Below are 19,453 nucleotides of genomic sequence, written 5' to 3'. Positions count from 1 at the left end.
GCTTTTTAAATTTTAGCCAATCAAGTTTTTATCAATATAGGTCAAATATGGTAGCATGGCCTTACATTTATAGAGTTCCCAAAACATAAACATATAAATTATTTCAGAAAAACCCACAAATACCCAGTGCTCAATAAGTGTTTGTTCAGTTGAAAGTTTAAGGGAAATCATTTCTAGAAGATAGATAGGGCCCTGGAAATGAGCAAAACCTTACTTTCACATTTTAATGATCCCTCCTAACTGTTTTTTGTTTATAGAGGACATATAACAATGTATTTACTGGTGGGACAGATAGACTTTGGTCGAACTTTACCCCCAAAATTACCTTATATGTTCTTAGTGAATTTTCTCTCAAAAATTTTATTTGCTGTTATTGTGACATGCTTATAGAATTGATAAGATTACCAGCATCCACATGTTTAAAGAAAGAAAATTTTGCAGCTTAAGACTTTAAGTAAGAACATTTATTATGAACATAAAGTGCCATCTAGAAGATTTTTAAAAGTTACCTAGTCTTAGGAAAATCTTGTCTACAATTCTGCAAGGATTTGCTTGCTGAGCTGTTTCTTAATAATTCAACAAATATTGTACAAATTCTAGCAGAACCTGTATTTTACACTTATGAAAACTTCATTAAATGACAAAATGGACTTAAAAATACTTTAAACAATTATACATAGAACAAAGAAGAGGATAAAATATGACAGATTATTTTCCTTTGTTTATTTAATTTCATTGAGAGCAGAGTTCAGTACCTGATTATTTGATACTGATAGTCTCAGTGGAGAAAGCTTTCTTTGTTTAGTTTCTGGGCTCTTCATTTTGTTGGTCGTTCCTTCACAATCCAAAGTAATATTCTGATTTTGTGTATCTTTTTCTTTTGAAATATCTTTGTCTTTTTTTCCTTTTTTCCGTCTGGTCTCATAACCACTATTGATATTTTCCATGGATTCAGAACTACGTTTTAGAACAGGGCACTCTGGGTTTTCTTTGAGGCATGCACAGTCCACCTTGTACTTACTAGAAAGATAACCAGTTAAATATTTATTTCAAAATACAAAACAAAACTGGAGATTTTCTAATCCATTTTAAGCTGCAACTCCACAAAACTGTATGCAATTACTATTAATTATAAGCAATCCTTTTTAGTTATTTACATTCCCAGTTAACTACCACAAAAAATTTTTTTCATCAAAATAATACAATAATTAGATGTTGATTTCTGACCAGATATTAGGCCTTCAATCATAAGTATAACTGGTACAGGTTGAGCATGCCTTACCTGAAATGCTCAGGACCAGAAGGGTTGTGGATTTTGGAATGTTTGCATATATATATAATGAGGTATATAATGAGGTATCTTGGGGAATGGGATCCAGGTCTAAACACAAAATTCACTCATGTTTCACATAGGCTAAAAGTAATTTTATACAATATATTTAATAATTCTGTGCCTGAAACAAAGTTCTGACTGCACTTTGACTGTGACCTGTCATATGAGGTCAGGTGTAGAATTTTCTACTTGTGGCATCATGTCAGTGCTCAAAAAGTTTAGGATGGCCAGGCACAGTGGCTCTCGCCTGTAATACCAGAACTTTGGGAGGCCAAGGCGGGCAGATCACTTGAGACCAGCCTGGCCAACATGGTAAAACCCTGTCTCTACTAAAAATACAAAAATTACCTGGCCATAGTGGCAGGCACCTGTAATCCTGGCTACGCAATAGGCTAAGGCAGGAGAATCGCCTGAACCCAGGAGGCAGAAGTTGCAGTGAGCTGAGATCATGCCACTGCAATCCAGCCTGGGTGACAGAGTGAGACTCCATCCAAAAAAAAAAAAAACAAAAAAAGTTTAGGATTTTGGATTTCAGATTTTTGCATGAGGGATGCTCAATATGTAATATGTTACAGAAGAAGAAAAAAACAAACACATTAAAACTTTGAGTCTTTTAAAGCAAAATGATACTGTGGTTTACACAAAGGCAGAAACCATAATTACTTCAGTATCCCAGAGTGCTATATAAAATACTGATCTGAAATGTGACCTACATAAAAAACACTAGGTATAACAAATACTAAACCTCAACTAGTTTGTCTTATCCTTTAAGGAATGATATCAACAACCAGGTTTCTTTAAAAAGCTACCTTGATAAAATTTAATGTTTCCTTTTCACCATACTAAATGTTCCCTCTTTCAAATGGAAGCGTGAGAAATAACTGCACTCTGTCTCATCTTCACAGTAAGGATATTACCCCCATTTTACAAGTGAGATTAAAACTCACTGAGGATTAGCATCTTGTCCAGTGTTACATAGTTAATAAGTGGAAGGGACTGCATCTAGATCCAGGTCTGTATGACTCTCAGGTGCATGTACTTTTCAATATCTCTCAACTCTGACCACTTTATCTTTACCACAGCTGCTAAGATGTAGTTCATCTCTATAATACAGGCCAAAAGCCCAAACCTCAGTTAAACAATAATACAAATCTCCCACTTTGCATGTTTTAAGTAGTTGAATGTTTGTTCACAATAAGAACAATTTACTTATTAAGTGTCTAATATTCCTAACTCATTTACTTTTAAAACTGCTAGAAAGATTCAAATCCAACTTCCTAATTCTGTGAACCAGGGAGAGAATTCAAACATTTATGGTCCTACCTCCCACCTCCCAAATCAGGTATTAACAGATACTAGCTTGAAACTCATTCTAGATGTTTGATTTTAGGACAACAGAACTACAAACAATAATGATGGCAACAGCTTTTGTTTATGAAGCACTTTAGGTGAGTATTATTCTTCTTCTCATATACTTGAGGTAATGCAGCACAAAGTGATGAAGAAATTGGTCCAAGGTTACGTAGTAAGTGACCAAGCCAGGATTTGAAACCAGACAGATTACATTCTTAACCTCTATGGGATATGTAATCCCACAAAGCATTGAGCAAAGAACTATGCTAAATCTCCTACCTTCTAGAGGAGAAAGGACTAAAAACGATATGATACATCTGACTGCAATAATCAGTAGAAAGGGATACTAAAGGGAGAGGGATTTCACCAAGAGAAAATATAATGAACATTTTAAAAACTTCATTTAAAAAGAATATCACACAAAGTTTAAAAATATATAGAATAAGAGGAACTGAATTGCTTATAACCCAAGACTACAGAATATATAAAGAACTTCTGGGAAAAAAAAAAAAAAGAGAGAGAAAACAGCTACCCAAAAGAAAGACGGACAGATAATACGATCAGGCAATTCACAAGAGAGAAATCCAAATGACAATATAGAAAAAGACCTCTGGGAGGCTGGGCATGGTAACTCACGCCTGTAATCCCAGCACTTTGGGAGGCCGAGGCGGGTGGATTGCCTGAGCTCAGGAGTTAGAGACCAGCCTGGGCAACACGGTGAAACCCCATCTCTACTAAAACACAAAAAATTAGCCAGGCATAGCAGTGTGCGCCTGTAGTCTCAGCTACTCGGGAGGCTGAAGCAGGAGAATTGCTTGAACCCAGGAGGCGGAGGTTGCAGTGAGCCAAGATCGCGCCACTGCACTCCAGCCTGGGTGACAGAGCAAGACTCCATCTCAAAAAAAAAGAAAAGAAAAAGACTTCTGCATTAATGAATAATCAAGGAAAATGGTAAATAAAAATATTAATATAAAGAGATACCATTCAACATAAGCTAGCATATATATACTATATATATAAGCATATATATAGCATGTATATGCTAATATTTTATTATATACCACTCCACATGAGCTAGCATATATATTGTCACATATATAGCACATATGCTATATTATATGTTACATATTATGTATTATATATTATATATGCTATATATATTATATATGCCATATATAATATATATTATATGCTATATTTGCCAACAAATAGCATATATAGCATATATGTAACCTATTACATATTAATATTACATATGCCATATATAGCATACGATATATAATTTTATATATAGCATATATGCTATAATATATATTAGCATATATGCTGTAATATATAATATATACTATATATGCTAGCTCATGTGGAGTGGTATATATATTTTATATATAGCATATACTTTTATATATTATATTTACTTTATTTTATATATATTTATACATTTTTTTCTTTATTTTACTTATATTTTTCTTTATTTTTTGAGATGGAGTCTCGCTCTGTCACCCAGGCTGGAGTGCAGTGGTGCAATATTGGCTCACTGCAACCTCCACCTCCCAGGTTCAAGTGATTCTCCTGTCAGCCTCCTGAGTAGCTGGGATTACAGATGTGCGCCACCACACCTGGCTAATTTTTGTATTTTTAGTAGAGATGGAGTTTCATCATGTTGGCCAGGCTGGTCTCGATCTCCTGACCTCAAGTGATCCGCCCACCATGGCCTCCCACAGTGCTGGGATTACAGCCGTGAGTCACAGCAACCAGCATATATTTTTAAAGTCTTAGAGTAAAGAAGTACAGCAAGGCAATAAATTACTTAGGAAACTGGTACAAGCTTCTTAGACATTCACTCACATCTGGCAAAAACTCATGCTGTGCACATTCTACAATCCAGCAATTCCACTCCCATGTCCCTACCATGGAGAGAACATGTACATACTATGTTCCTACCATGGAGAGGACATGTACACACATGCAGACATGGTCAGAAAGCCCTAGGAGCATTCTTTTGTCAATATAAAGGTCAATAGTGAAATGGATAAATACCATAGGCAATGAAAATAAATGAACTATAGGTACACACAATGCAGGTTAATCTCACGTAATAAATGAGGAAAAAATGCAAAGGAACACAGCAAGTCACAATTTACATAAAAGTTTAAAAATATACAAAATTCTAGATACTATTTGCCAACAAATACAGACATAGTAAAATGTTAAAGAAATCAAATTAAAGGGCTGGTCGTGGTGGCTCATGCCTGTAATCTCAACACTTTGGGAGGCCGAGGCGGGCGGATCATGAGGTCAGGGGATAGAGACCATCCTGGCTAACACGGTGAAACCCCGTCTCTACTAAAAATACAAAAACAAAATTAGTCAGGTGTGGTGGCGGGTGCCTACAGTCCCAGCTACTCAGGAGGCCGAGGCAGGAGAATGGCATGAACCTGGGAGGTGGAGCTTGCAGTGAGCTGAAATCATGCCACTGCACTCCAGCCTGGGCGACAGAGCGAGACTCCGTCTCAAAAAAAAAAAAAAAAAAAAAAAGAAAAAAAAAATTAAAGATAGCAGTTACTGAAGGAGGGAAGACAGATGCAATGTGGCTGCTAAACGTTAAGGGGCTTCAATGGATAATGTTTTAATTTCTTAATTTGAGAAGTACATGGGTGTTTGTATTATTATTTTATTTTATTTTTGAGATGTTTTGCTCTTGTTGTCCAGGCTGGAGTGTAGTGGCACAATCTCGGCTCACTGCAACCTCCGCCTCCCAGGTTCAAGTGATTCTCCTGCCTCAGCCTCCCCAGTAGCTGGGATTACAGGCATGTGCCACCATGCCCAGCTAATTTTGTATTTTTAGTAGAGACGGGGTTTCGCCATGTTGGCCAGGCTGGTTTTGAACCCCTGACCTCAGGTGATCCACCCGCCTCAGTCTCCCAGTGTGCTGGGAATATAGGCATGAGCCACTGCACCTGGCCGGGTGTTTGTATTTAATTGTTTACATTTTTCTATTAAATTTTTAAAAACTGAAATAAGTTTCCATACTGCTGACCCTTGAACAACACAAGTTTGAACTGTGCACATATACGTGGATTTTTTTCAATACATATATTGGAAAAATGTTTGGAAATTTGCAACAATTGCAACAATTTGAAAAAACAGATGAACTATGAAGCCTAGAAATATTAAAAAAAAAGAAAAACGTATGTCAAGAATGAATATGCATGTAGATAGTAGTCTATTCTATCATTTATTACCACAAAATATACGCAAATTATAAAAAGTTAAAATTTATCAAAACCTATGCACACACATACAGACCTTACACGGTGCCATTCACACTCCACAGTCATGTAGACGTATTATTAAATCATAACTATATAAAACTAACTGTAGTACATTCTGTACTACTATAATAATTTTGTAGCCACCTCCTGTTGCTATTGTGGTGCCTCAAGTGTTGGGAGTATCTATGTAAAATGCCATGTGACACACGCCCAGGAGCAGTTCATCTCTCAGTAAATTGAATATGGCAATAAAAAGTGATCTCTTGTGGTTCTCACGAATTCTTCACAGTCTTTAGTGCAATACTGTAATTTTTTTTTTTTTTTTGAGACAGTCTTGCTCTGTCGCTCAGGCTGGAGTGCAGTGGTCCGATCTTGGCTCACTGCAACCTCCACTTCCCGGGTTCAAGCAATTCTTCTGCCTCAGCCTCCCGAGTAGCTGGGATTACAGGGGCCTGCCACCATGCCCGGATAATTTTTTTGTATTTTTAGGGGAGGCGGGGTTTCACCATGTTTGCCAGGCTGGTCTTGAACTCCTGGCCTTAAGCGATCCACCTGCCTTGGCCTCCCAAAGTGCTGGGATTACAGGTGTGAGCCACCTCACCTGGCCAATACAGTAAATTTTGAGAAACACCTATGTGACCTATACAAAGTGCCACTAGTGATGCTGGAAGTGCTCTCGAGAAGCAAAGAAGTTATCACATTGCAAGAAGAAGTTGAATTGCTAAAGATGTATGGTAGATTGAGGTGTGCAGCTGTAGTTCTCCACCATCTCAAGATAAATGAGGCCGGGCACAGTGGCTCACGCCTGTAATCCCAGCACTTTGGGAGGCCGAGGTGGGCGGATCACCTGAGGTTGGGAGTTCGAGACCAGCCTGACTAACATGGAGAAACCTCATCTCTACTAAAAAAAAAAACAAAACACAAAATTAGCCGGGCGTGGTGGTGCGTGCCTGTAATCCCAGCTTCTCGGGGGGCTGAGGCAGGAGAATCACTTGAACCCGGGAGGCGGAGGTTGTGGTGAGCCGAGATCGTGCCATTGCACTCCAGCCTGGGCAACAAGAGCAAAACTCCGTCTCAAAAAAAAAAAAAAAAAAAAAAAGATAAATGAATCCAGCAGAAGTACCATTGTAAGAAATAGTAATAAAAGGAAATTCGTGGAGCCATCACCGCAGCTGGGCTGCAGAATGTGAAAACCATGCACTTTTTGCAATATACCTTTTTATCTTGTATTGCAAATGAAGCTTTTATGTGGGTGCATGCGTGCTATATAAGAAAGACATACCTATAGACCCTAATATGTTTCTAGAAAAAGTGAAGTCATTAAATGACAACATAAAAGGAATATGAAAGATCTAAAGTTGGAGCATTTAATGCCAGTAATATATGGTTTGATGATTTTAAAAAGAGGTCTAGCTTAACAGGTAAAGCCACTTCTGCTGAATAAGAGGCAGATGAGTTCTGAGACACCATTAAGAAAATAACTGAGGAGAAAGAATATCTGCCTGAAAAGTATTTTAATGCAGACACAAATGTCCTATTCTGGGGGGAAAAAGCCATAAAAAGACATTTATTAGTAAGGAAGAGAAGGAAGCACAAGGATTTAAGGCAGGAAGGGACAGATTAACTCTACTGTTTTGTGCAAATGCATTTGGGTTTATGATCAGGACTGCCCTTATCTATAAAGCTGCTAAACCCAAGCCTTGAAGGGAAAACAAATGCCAGCTGCCAGTCTTTTGGTTGTACAACAAGAAAACCTGGAGGAGAACCCTTTTTCTGGATTGGCACCATTGATGCTTTGTCCCTCAAGTCAGACAACAGGTAGCTAGGAAGGGACTGCCTTTTAAATGTCTTTTGATATTGTGCAATGCCCCTGGCCACCCAGAACCCTATGAGTTCAACACTGAGGGCATCAAAGTGTCTCTCATTCAGCCTCTAAATCAAGGAGTGATAATGGCCTTTAAGGCTCATTACACACAGTACTCTATGGAAAAGAATGTCAACACTATAGAACAGAACCCTGAAAGAGAAGATCATGCAAGTCTGGAAGGACTATACCATCAAAGATGCCATCATTATAGAAAAAGCTGTGAAAGCCATCATGCCTGAAACAGTAAATTCCTGCGGGAGCGAACTGTGTCCAGATGTTGTGCATGACTTCACAAGATTTACAACAGACCCAATCAGAAAAATCATGAAAGAGATAGTGGTTATAACAAAAAAGGTGGGGATGAGGGAAGAATACAGATATGGATCTCAGAGAAATTCAAGAGCTAACAGACACCACACCAGAGAAATTAACAGAAGATGACTAATGGTGATGATTGCTTCCAAACCAGTGCCAGATGATGAGAAAGAAGATGTAGAAAAAGTGTGCCAAAAAACAAATTTACATTAGACAATCTGGCAGAAGGGCTCCATTGTTTTCAAGACTGTTTTTTACTTTTTTATGATATGGACTCTTCTATGATATGGGCACTGAAGCTAAAGCAAATGATGTAAGACTGGCACCATATAGAAACATTTTTAGAGAAATGAGAAAGCAAAAAAGACAAGCAGAAATTACTAATGTGTTTTCACAAAATTACACCATATGTGCTTCCCTCTCCTGCCTCCCCTTCTACTACCCCTTCTCCCTCTGTCACCCCTGAGACAGCAAGAGCAACCCCCACCCTTCCTCCTCAGCCTACTCAACATGAAGATGAGGATGAAGACCTTTACGATAATCCACTTCCACTTAATGAACAGTAAATATATTGTATCTTCCTTATGATCTTCTTAAAAACATTTTCTTTTCTCCAGCTTACTTTATTGTAAGAATACAGTACATGACATACAGAATATGTGTTAATTGTCATTGGTTAACACTTCCAGTCAACTGTAGGCTATTAGTAAAGTTTCTGGGGAGTCAAAACGTATAAGCAGATTGTGGACTGTGCAGGCAGTTGGTGCTCCAACCCCGCATTGTGCAAGGGCCAACTGTACTGAGATTTATCATTAGTTTTTTACTAGTGTTTCAGAAAAATAGTTCTTAGAGTTTCTTTGTAGAATCTCCAACAAACCCTTTTAATTTATACTGCAAAGAAAATTTTCTTTTGTTTTGAGGGGCAAAAGACAAATTATTCATTCATACTGATTAACGAAATAAACTGTATCACTAAAATTATATCCCCTAGAAGAAGAAAAAAATTCTCACATAAACAAGGTCAGTGTTGTATGGCTGAATTAGGGTTGTTATAATTACTGTGAATATTTACATTACAATAATAATAAAGGAAAATGTAGAAATGAAAAGTAGGAATGCTATAATAGAGGCTGATACTAAACTTCTGGTTTTCAAGTACTTTTAACTGATTCATGATAGATAAAAACAAAAAGCTATAAAAGTAATGACAATACCTAAATTATTACAGGGACATTATGGAACTATTTTCAAACAACAGATGACATTTATAGACTTGAACTTACCAATTCCCATAGTCAAAATCAAAGGCAATAGTAATTTCAGTTCCCTTTGGAATACTGTGTATAGAATAAATATAAAGATGTATGGTTCCATCTTGAATTTCATGCCTCACCTATAAGTTAAAATAATTGTACATTACCATAAATTACTTTCTGCCTTCAGAAGCATCAGCCTGCAATTTTGAAAATTATTCTTTTCAAATTATTTCACAAACACAACCTGGAAAATATGTCATTAATGACAAAGCTTGTAACTATCTATCAGTGGTTATCAACTGGGAAGGTTTTTCAATCATATACCGCTACCCACTGCCACCCCAACCCCTAGAGCCCACAATGTGGCATCAAAATAATAATAATAATAATACTGTATTTCATCAATTCTTATTTGTATTTTTATTTTTTTTGAGACGAGTCTCGCACTTTCGCCCAGGCTGGAGTGCAGTGGTGTGATCTCAGCTCACTGCAAGCTCCGCCTCCCAGGTTCACGCCATTCTCCTGCCTCAGCCTCCAGAGTAGCTGGGACTACAGGCGCCTGCCACCATGCCCGGCTAATTTTTAGTAGAGATGGGGTTTCATCATGTTGGTTAGGCTGGTCTTGAACTCCTGACCTCAGGTGATCCACCCACTTCGGCCTCCCAAAGTGCTGGGATTACAGGTGTGAGCCACTGTGCCCCTTCTTAGGTTTGATGAATGCAATAATGGTTGAGCAAACGCTACTTTTCTATGACAAGACACTATTCTAGATACTTCACATGTATTAACTCCTTCAGTCTTCATATCACCTTTTTACAGATAAAACTGAGGTTACAAAGCTAGTAAGTCACAGAGAAGAAATAAATTTAAGTCTGGTTCCAAAATCTGTACTCTTAGCTGGGTGCAGCAGCGCATGCCTATAATCCCAGCTACTCTGGAGGCTGAAGCAGAACAAACACTTGAGCCCAGGAGTTCCAGGCCAGCCTGGGCAACATGGCAAGATCCTGTCTTTTAAAAAAAGAAAAGAGAGAGGAAAAAAAACAAAAAACCTACATTCTTGGCTGCAACATTATATAATTACAAAACTAAAAATCTTCATTTTGACATGTAAAAAAACCAACACGATTTTCTACTCTACACTAAAATATAACATTATTAAAAATTTTACAGTAGAACATACAAAATCTACTTTAGATTTTAGCTTTGTCATTTAACTTAAATCATAGCATGTATTGAGCCATAAATAGAGCTTCTAAGATAGAAGGAAAGTCGTCCAGTATGAGGCCAGACCTGGTGGCTCATGCCTATAATCCTAGCACTTAGGGAGGCCGAGGCAGGAGGATTGCTTGAACACAGGAGCTCCAGACCAGCCTGGACAACATAGGGAGAATCCAACTCTACAAAAAATTAAAGAATCATTAGTTAGGCATGGTGGTACATGCCTGTGGTCCCAGCTACTCAGAAGTCTGAGATGAGAAGATAACTTTACCTCCTAAGGGCCCAGGAAGTTGAGGCTCCAGTGAGCCATGACTGCACCTCTGCACTCCAGCCTAGGCAAGACCCTGCCTCAAAAATAATAATAATAACAATAACAATGGTTTAAAAAGTCCGGGCAGGCTCATGCCTGTAATCCCAGCACTTTGGGAGGCTAAGGCAGAAGGATCACTTGGCCCAGGAGCTAGAGACCAGCCTGGGCAGCAAAATGAGACTCCCATCTCTGCAAAAATTTAAAAAATTAGCTGGGCATGGTTGCACACGCCTGCAGTCCCACCTACTGAGAAAACTGAGACAGGAGGATCACTTGAGCACAAGAGGTCACGGAGGCTGTAGTGAGCTGTGCTCATGACACTGCACTCCAGCCTGGGAGACAGTGAGACACTGCCTCAAAAAAAAAAAAAAAAAAAGTCCAATATTTCCTCTTACAAGGAACATCATCATTTCTTCAGTGCGCCAAGTAATTTTTAAGACTTCATAGCAGCCAGGCATGGTGGCTTACACCTGTAATCCCAGCATTTTGGGAGGCTGAGATGGGCAAATCATCTGAAGTCAGGAGTTCGAGACCAGCCTGGTCAACATGGTGAAACCCCGTCTCTACTAAAAATGCAAAAAAATAGCCAGGCATGGTGGTGCGTGCCTGTAATCCCACCTATTCGGGAGGCTGAGGCAGGAGAATCACTTGAGCCCGGGAGGCGGAGGTTGCAGTGAGCTGAGATCATGCCATTGTATTCCAGCCTGGGCAACAAGAGTGAAACTCCATCTCAAAAAAAAAAAAAAAAAAAAAAAAAAAAGACTTCATAGCCAGTATCATAAATTTTCACAAAAAAACAGGCTGGGCAGTATAAAATGCACCAAAGGTTGGAAAGTGTCTTAGGTGACCTGAGTTTTGTGCTTACTGCTCAGATGCCAACACACCCCCAAGCCCCCACATCTCCCCAAAAAGTTTCTATAAGCTTACCTCTGCATTGGGTGTACAAGACCGCCTGATGAATCGAGCCTCATTTCCAAAAGTCCTTGCATCAACACACATTTCTAGCCCATGAAATTTAGAGTAGAATAACACAAAAGGGTATGGTCTACAAAGAAAGAAACATTATAAGCTATTAACATTTTAGGCCGGGCACGCTGGTTCACACCTGTAATTCCAGCACTTTGGGAGGCTGAGGCAGGTGGATTGCTTGAGCCCAGGAGATAAAGACCAACCTGGCCAACATGGCAACACTCCGTATTTACAAAAAAAAAAAAAAAAAAGGAAGAAAAAAAAAAGGCCAGGCATGGTGGCATGTGCCTGTGGTCCCAGCTACCTGGGAAGCTGAGGTGGGAGGATCACCTGAGCCCAGGACGTCAAGGCTGCAGTGAGCCATGATCATGCCACTGCATTCCAACCTGGGTGATAGAGCGAGACTGTCTCAAAAACAAACAAACAAAAGTCAACATTTTAGTATAATAATCTCCTGTTACTCTTCAGAGGCAAAGTGATGAAGAAACTTAAGAACACAGAGTCTAAGAAACTTCTAAAAGACACAGTGAAGCCAAGATTTGAATATAGGCAGTCTGACTCCAGAATTCACTCTTATCTTATGCTAGTTTATGCTAATGAGATTTTTACCTGCCCCATAACCTCACCTAAATCAAAGGCAATTAATGGAAGGCAGAAATTCCAATTTACAAAGAAAGATAAAAAGAGAGTGACTACTGCATTCACAGGATTAATTTGATGTCTTTAGAGTTCGTATTTCCTGATGCATTTAAAAGTATGTCTTATACCCTGTTTCAGATCAAAGCTGCTACATAATAGGGAGAAACTGCTGTGTATCTTTCATATCTTAAGTAAATACTCAAGTTATAAACAATAAATGTTTTTGATAATTGTAGGACACAGACTAAGAATGTTCTCCTACAGATATGAACATACTTCTAGACTACAGGGAAGCAACGCCTATTAAAGGATCATATTAATTCTGCATACCAATCCCAAACCAAAGAATAGACCTCCAATACCATTCCAATACCAACAAAGTGAGTGTTGAAAGTGGTGGCAATAATGTAGGACCCAATCTAACACTGTCTAATAAAGAGGAAGGGGTTTCTCCTATGGTTACCATGGTCTTTCTCAGTTCTGGCTATTATGTTATGAGGAATTATCATGAGTCCCAGATGGAAAGGGTTCCTTGTAATCTCAATCAATCAGAATTCCTGACTGATATCCTTCTATATCCAACCTATATTGCTGTTGGTTAATTTTGAAGTAGATTGTTTTAGGATTTTCAGCAAGACAGACATGAGCAAGAGACAGGAACATATCTTTGCATTTTTTTATGTTCTTTTAGTTTATCGTAGTTCAAAAATTATCATTAGTCACTGTTCAACCACACTACAGCTTTAAATACGGAAATGATCATGTAGGAAAAAAAGTACATATAATCACAACATCTAGGTAAAACAGTCAAAAATCCAATATTTGCCAACAGAAAATGAACATGGGAAAATAAATGAATATACCTTTTAAAGAAATACCCATTTGCTTCAAACTGTTCTCTCAGCATAAACTTCCCTCTGTATTCAATGATAAGTGCATCAGGAGGCAAATCTTTCGCAGATTTAAGAATTTTCTTATTCTTTTGTATATGGCTCTAAAATCAGAGTAAATGTTGAGATTAAATAAACTTGCTTGTTTTCAGTTTAACTAAAAATTCACAATATAAAACTGTTTTACAATTTTTGGACAAATGACTTATCTACCTCTACCGGAGGTTTGAAGAGCAAATTGTTGGTATTCAAATCTGATTTATTCATCTCTTTTTTGTCATTTCCATTGCCTAATCTCAGAGCTATTCTTTGTGCCTCCCTCTGAACACCCTCACTATACTGGTTGTTATTTGCTTCTTCATATCGATCCATCCATGCTTTGATCTTTGTCTCCCATCCAAAATTTGAACCATCAGATGAAGGATCAATCTCTGGAGCTGAACCCTAAAATCATAAACTGAGCATTAGTATCTGGACTTACGGACTTACACACACACACACACACACACACACACACACACACACACACACAATTAATGGCAATCTATATAAAAGAACATAATATAAACTAGAAACTGCTGTTTAATGGTTTCTTTTCCAGAAATGTGGAATAATAAATAATTATGCCTTATACCACAGGGACAAAAGATACACTGTAACATGCTCCCCACATCCTAATGTGACAATTTTAGAAATTTGTTATCCTCTTCTACCTAAGCCAGAAAGCTATAGTAACAGCATACAGCTGACCTCTGTGACCCCAGACAAACTTATGTTTTGGAGTCATACAGAGGTGAGGAGCCCTGCTTCTCTCAGCAATTTTAGCATCTAAAAAAGTGAGGACATACATTAATTAATTCAAGATACTTTTTAGCTACCATCGATCATTCTGACTGGTTTGTATTGATATGGTTGCTCTATGGTGAATTTATAGTATGACAACTGACTTGACTAACTCTAGAATCCCAACTATGCAAAAGAGCAAATTTTCAAGTTCCAAATCTGATTCTGCATTCCTAAGTACAGTATAGTAATACTAAGTGGCATCAGAGACATGGATTATAGTAATAAAGGAAATTCAAATTGCCCAAAATTATAAAATTAGAAATTGCTTATATACCTCCCCCTTTTGATTAATATTTTAACAGTGTTAACTACAAGAGTAGTATATTACTCCAATTAGAACTAAGGTCCCACTCCTGGTAAAGATAATAGGCAATGACATGACACACAATAAAGAGAGCATTAAGTAAAGATATGGACAAGCAAGCACGTAGCTCCTGAATAAATGACAGTTGATAACACCACCTTAAAATTAATGTATTTACCTTAACTCTTGATGACTTCCTAGATCCTTCACGAAATGCCTAAAATAAACATAGAATTCTAGTTAGTTTTCTAAAAAACTGGACATAATTAATATTTAAGAATCAATTGGTTCATTGAAACTTTTAACTGAAGTGTCATAACAAAAAATTTGGTAACCAAGAAAGCTGACACTAGGAGAATGTTTAATAAAGGCATCTACTAAAATACTTTTCTAATAAAAACAGAATGTGGTTGAGAGTGGTGGTGGGCACCTGTCGTCCCAGATACTCAGGAGACTGAGGCAGGAGGATCACTGGAGCCCAGGAGTTGGAGGCCATAGTGCACCATGACAGTCTGTCAATATCCACTGCACTCCAGCCTGGGCAACATAGCAAGATCCTGTCTTTAAAAAAAAAAAGTATATAGACTATATAGAATATAAAAATCTGTATATAATATAATGCAAAGACAAAAATTTCCAAATATTCTCTGTGTTCAATATTACAACAGTGGAAAAATATTTCTGATAAAAATTGGGAGGGTATGAGAAATATAATTTTGTTGAAGTGATAAGACATGTTTTGGGAGGGAGTAAAATAATGATATTACTTTAATTCACTAAGCAACTAGCAAGTAATATTTGAGCCCATAATGGGCCTTAAGTAATATGCACTGTGGTAAACAGCTGTATTTATTCAATAAATATGTATTGAGAGCCCACTCATCTGCCAGATCTGAGGGATGTATTTAAGACTTAATTCCTATCCCCCTCAACCCCCTAAAAAGTGTGAACTCCATTTAGAGTGACTAACAAATATAAACCTACAGCTAGCAATATAGATCCAAATAAATAAATTTGTGTGTAGACAATACGTTACAAGAGAGCAAGGTTTAAAAAAAGGCGGGGGCAAAGAATCATTATGTAAAACATGGGGAAGAAAAGCTAAGTGGATTATGTCAGACAGACAAGTGAAAGGAATACAATCCTGGTAGTACAGAAAACTATGAAGGCTATTTTATTTTTGCTTCTGCATTTCAGTGACTAATCTCATTAAATGATTTCAAAGCAGTTTGCAAAGTTTCTTCTCTAATCTGCTTCAATCTTTAAAACACGTTAAAATGTTCAAGTAAGTTTAATTGATTAAAAATAAAAAACTTCTGCTAGATCCTTTTTAGCTACCATCAGTTAGTCACTCTCCTGCCTCTCCTATAAAATTCAGTTCCCTATCCGCTATCGTATCCACTCACCTAAAAACAAGCAAAAACGTACCTTTTTACATTTTGAAATGTGTTGTTCTTTCTCTCCGCTTTTTTTCCTTCTTTTATCATTAACTTTGGAAACTCTTGAAGCAGTTAAAGTAATTGATGTTGGAGTATGCTGAAATGCAGTATATAATTCCACAGGAACCTCATCACCACTCTCAGTTGCACTGGTATCACCATCTTCAAAGACAAAATAAAAATTATTGCACATTTAATACTTCTACTTTAAACAATGAAATAACACAGCATCCCACATGACAAAGTATTGTCATCTCCATCTTTCTAAATAAGCACATTTTTTAAACTTGTTCACTCACCTCACTTATACATTTACATGCAAAGCACAAATATGGTATCTCACACATTAAACTAGAAAGGATCCAAAAGCCTGATAACACATTCTGGTGGTGTGCCTGTGGGAAACAGCACTCTCATACACTACCAGTGGAAATTTGAAATTCCCTACAAAGGGCAATTCAGCCATATCTAGTAAAATTATATATGTACACACCTTTTGACCCAGCCATCTCATTATTAGAGATCTAGCCAAAGATAAAACAGCAAAAGTACAAAAAGACTTATGCAAGAGGGTCTTGCTGAGGATACTGTTTTTAATAACAAAAATAAAACAAAGCAGAAATAATGAAAACAATCCAAATCTCCATCAAAGAGGAATAGTTGAATAAATTATGATTATTTAAAACCAGGAGTACTGGTATCAACACGATTAAGATAAAATAAAAATTGTGGCATATGTTACACAGAACTTAGAAAATTCTGTTCCTAAAAATCAAAGATGTACTATTCTACATGATAAACTAATGGAGCATATCATTCTGAAGAACAAACATATTTTATTTTTTTAAACCAACAGGTTAGCTATGTGTAGGAAAATTATGGCTGATTTAAATTATTTATTTTCCTCTTATTTCCATTTTATTTCCCAAAGTACATATTTATTCGATAATATGTGAAAAAAATACTTAAAATCTATACCAGAGATTGCATACTATCTGTACAATCAACATTCATCAACAAGGTATTTACATTTAACTAAAAATATGCAGACCGTTTATAATCTCAATCACACGAATTTTAATTTAGTGTAGGTCCTTTTTACCTACCTGACATATTTTCCCTTTTCCGGCGTTGTAGTAGCACTGCCCTCTCTTTATCCAAATTCCTACATTAAAAAATTAGCATAATTATTTATCAAATACATGAAGCAGAGCTATCTTAAATGTGATAAACTCTGTAATTAATTTAATGTTCTTAGTGAAAAACCAACAATATAAAATATATACAAAATCCCTTGCAATACAGTTTACATACAATCTAATAGTAGCAGTAGATGCCAGATAGGTGACTCCATTTCACTCTGTTAAGACTTTTTTTTTTTTTTTCCAGACAGGGTCTCACCCTGTCACCCAGGCTGGAGTGCAGTGATGCAATCACGGTTTGCTGCAGCCTCAACCTTCCAGGTTCAAGGGATCCTCCCGCCTCAGCCTCCTGAGTAGCTGAGACTACAGGCCTGCACCACCATGCTGGGCTAATTTTTTAATTTTTTGTAGAGATGGGTTGCCCAGGCTGGTCTTGAACTCCTGGATCAAGTGATCCTCCCACCCCTGCCTCCCAAAGAGCTGGGATCACAGGTGTGAGTCACAGTGAATGGCCAAGAAAATAATTTACTTAGGAAACTAGAATTTTTTTCAAACAGAATATTTAAAGCAAAAAGTCTGAAAAAAAAAAAACAAAACCCATGTTAACAATGTAATGAAAATCACAAATTAAATTTCTTAAAGCAAATGTATGACACTGAATTGAATCTATTCCATTATTACCATTGCCTTTAATTATTTTCGCTTTTGAAATAAATACTGAACTTTTTTTTTGAGATGGAGTTTCGCTCTTATTGCCCAGGCTGGAGTGCAAGGCGCAATCTCGGCTCACTGCAACCTCTGCCTCCTGGGTTCAAGCGATTCCCTACCTCAGCCTCCCAAGTAGCTGGGGTTCCAAGCATGCACTACCACACCTGGCTAATTTTATATTTATAGTAGAGACGGGGTTTCTCCATGTTGGTCAGGCTGGTCTCAAACTCCTGGCCTAAGGTGATCTGCCCACCTCGGCCTCCCAAAGTGCTGGGATTATAGGCATGAGCATTTAACAATTAAGTGAAATACTTCATTACCCGCTCCCTACCTCTATGCATGAACTACATCATCCATAGTAATTCTTTTACATTCCCCTGCCCCTCCAACTCTTTCATTGTATACAGTTTAGAGGTCAGATAACATATTATTCACAGGTGGTAAAATAAGAGCTCTAGATTATTAGAATTTCTACAGACGCCTTAATGTCTACCAGGAAATATACCTATTCTAGCATCACAGATAATTACCCTAGCTATCAAAGAATAATAAACATATCTCTCTCAACTAACTGTCCTCCTAATGGTAAGTTTTTTTGTTTTTTGTTTTGTTTTTTGAGACGGAGTCTCGCTCTGTCGCCTAGGCTGCCAGGCTGGACTTCAGTGGTGCCATCTCGGCTCATTGCAAGCTCCAACTCCCAGGTTCATGCCATTCTGCCGTCTAAGCCTGCCAAGTAGCTGGGACTACAGGCACCCGCCACCACACCTGGCTAACTCTTGTTTTTGCATTTTTAGTAGAGACAGGGTTTCACCACGTTAGCCAGGATGGTCTCAATCTTCTGACCTCGTGATCCACCCGCCTGGGCCTCCCAAAGTGCTGGGATTACAGGCGTGAGCCACCGCACCCGGCCTCCTAATGGTAACTTTTTAACCAACTTCTCGTGAATTCATCATCAGATATTTACCCCATCAAAAATTATTTGGCAAAAGACTACTATCATAAAGTGAAACAAAACCACAAAGAGACACCTCACTCAAAGTAAGAGAAATGCACACCATAACTATGCTGAGATTACCATTTCTCACCTAATTAAACGGCAAAAATGCAAGTCTGTCAAATACTCTGTTGTGAGGCCTGGGAAAGTGGGCATGCTTATCCATTACTGTTTGGAATTCAAAACTGCAGGCTGGGCGTGGTGGCTCACGCCTGTAATCTCAGCACTTTGAGAGGCCAAGACAGGCAGATCACGAGGTCAGGAGATGGAGACCATCCTGGCCAAGATGGTGAAACCCTGTTCTCTACTAAAAAAAAAAAAAAAAAAAAAAATATATATATATATATATATATATATATATGCACACACATATATATACAAAAATTAGCAGGGTGTGGTGGCTTATGCCTGTGGTCCCAGCTACTTGGCAGGCTGAGGCACGACAATGGCTTGAATCCAGGAGGCGGAGGTTGCAGTGAACCGAGATCGTGCCACTGCACTGCAGCCTGGTGACACAGCAAGACTCCATTTCAAAAAAAACAAAAAACAACAACAAAAAAATGGCACAGCTCCTACTGGAAGGAAATTTGACAAT

At 37.9% G+C, this 19,453-nt stretch overlaps 1 protein-coding gene across 7 annotated transcripts in view; it reads right to left on the bottom strand.

The window, feature by feature from the left end:
• KMT2E (lysine methyltransferase 2E) overlaps positions 1-19,453 on the bottom strand; it is a 100,222-nt gene that overhangs the window by 23,015 nt on the left and 57,754 nt on the right. For all 7 annotated transcript variants that reach the window (XM_030825662.1, XM_030825663.1, XM_030825661.1 and 4 more), the window contains 8 exons: positions 17,121-17,179; positions 16,004-16,176; positions 14,754-14,792; positions 13,639-13,869; positions 13,399-13,529; positions 11,855-11,972; positions 9,427-9,536; positions 756-1,020 (listed from right to left, as the gene is read on the bottom strand). In XM_030825662.1, coding sequence (XP_030681522.1) covers positions 756-1,020; positions 9,427-9,536; positions 11,855-11,972; positions 13,399-13,529; positions 13,639-13,869; positions 14,754-14,792; positions 16,004-16,176; positions 17,121-17,179 — 1,126 coding nt within the window. The remainder of the gene's footprint in view (positions 1-755; positions 1,021-9,426; positions 9,537-11,854; positions 11,973-13,398; positions 13,530-13,638; positions 13,870-14,753; positions 14,793-16,003; positions 16,177-17,120; positions 17,180-19,453) is intronic.

This window comes from Nomascus leucogenys, chromosome 13 (assembly GCF_006542625.1).
Source record: "Nomascus leucogenys isolate Asia chromosome 13, Asia_NLE_v1, whole genome shotgun sequence".
Taxonomy (NCBI): Eukaryota; Metazoa; Chordata; class Mammalia; order Primates; family Hylobatidae; genus Nomascus; species Nomascus leucogenys.
Note: the sequence above shows the minus strand (reverse complement) of the source record. Positions and strands in the feature narration are given on the sequence as shown.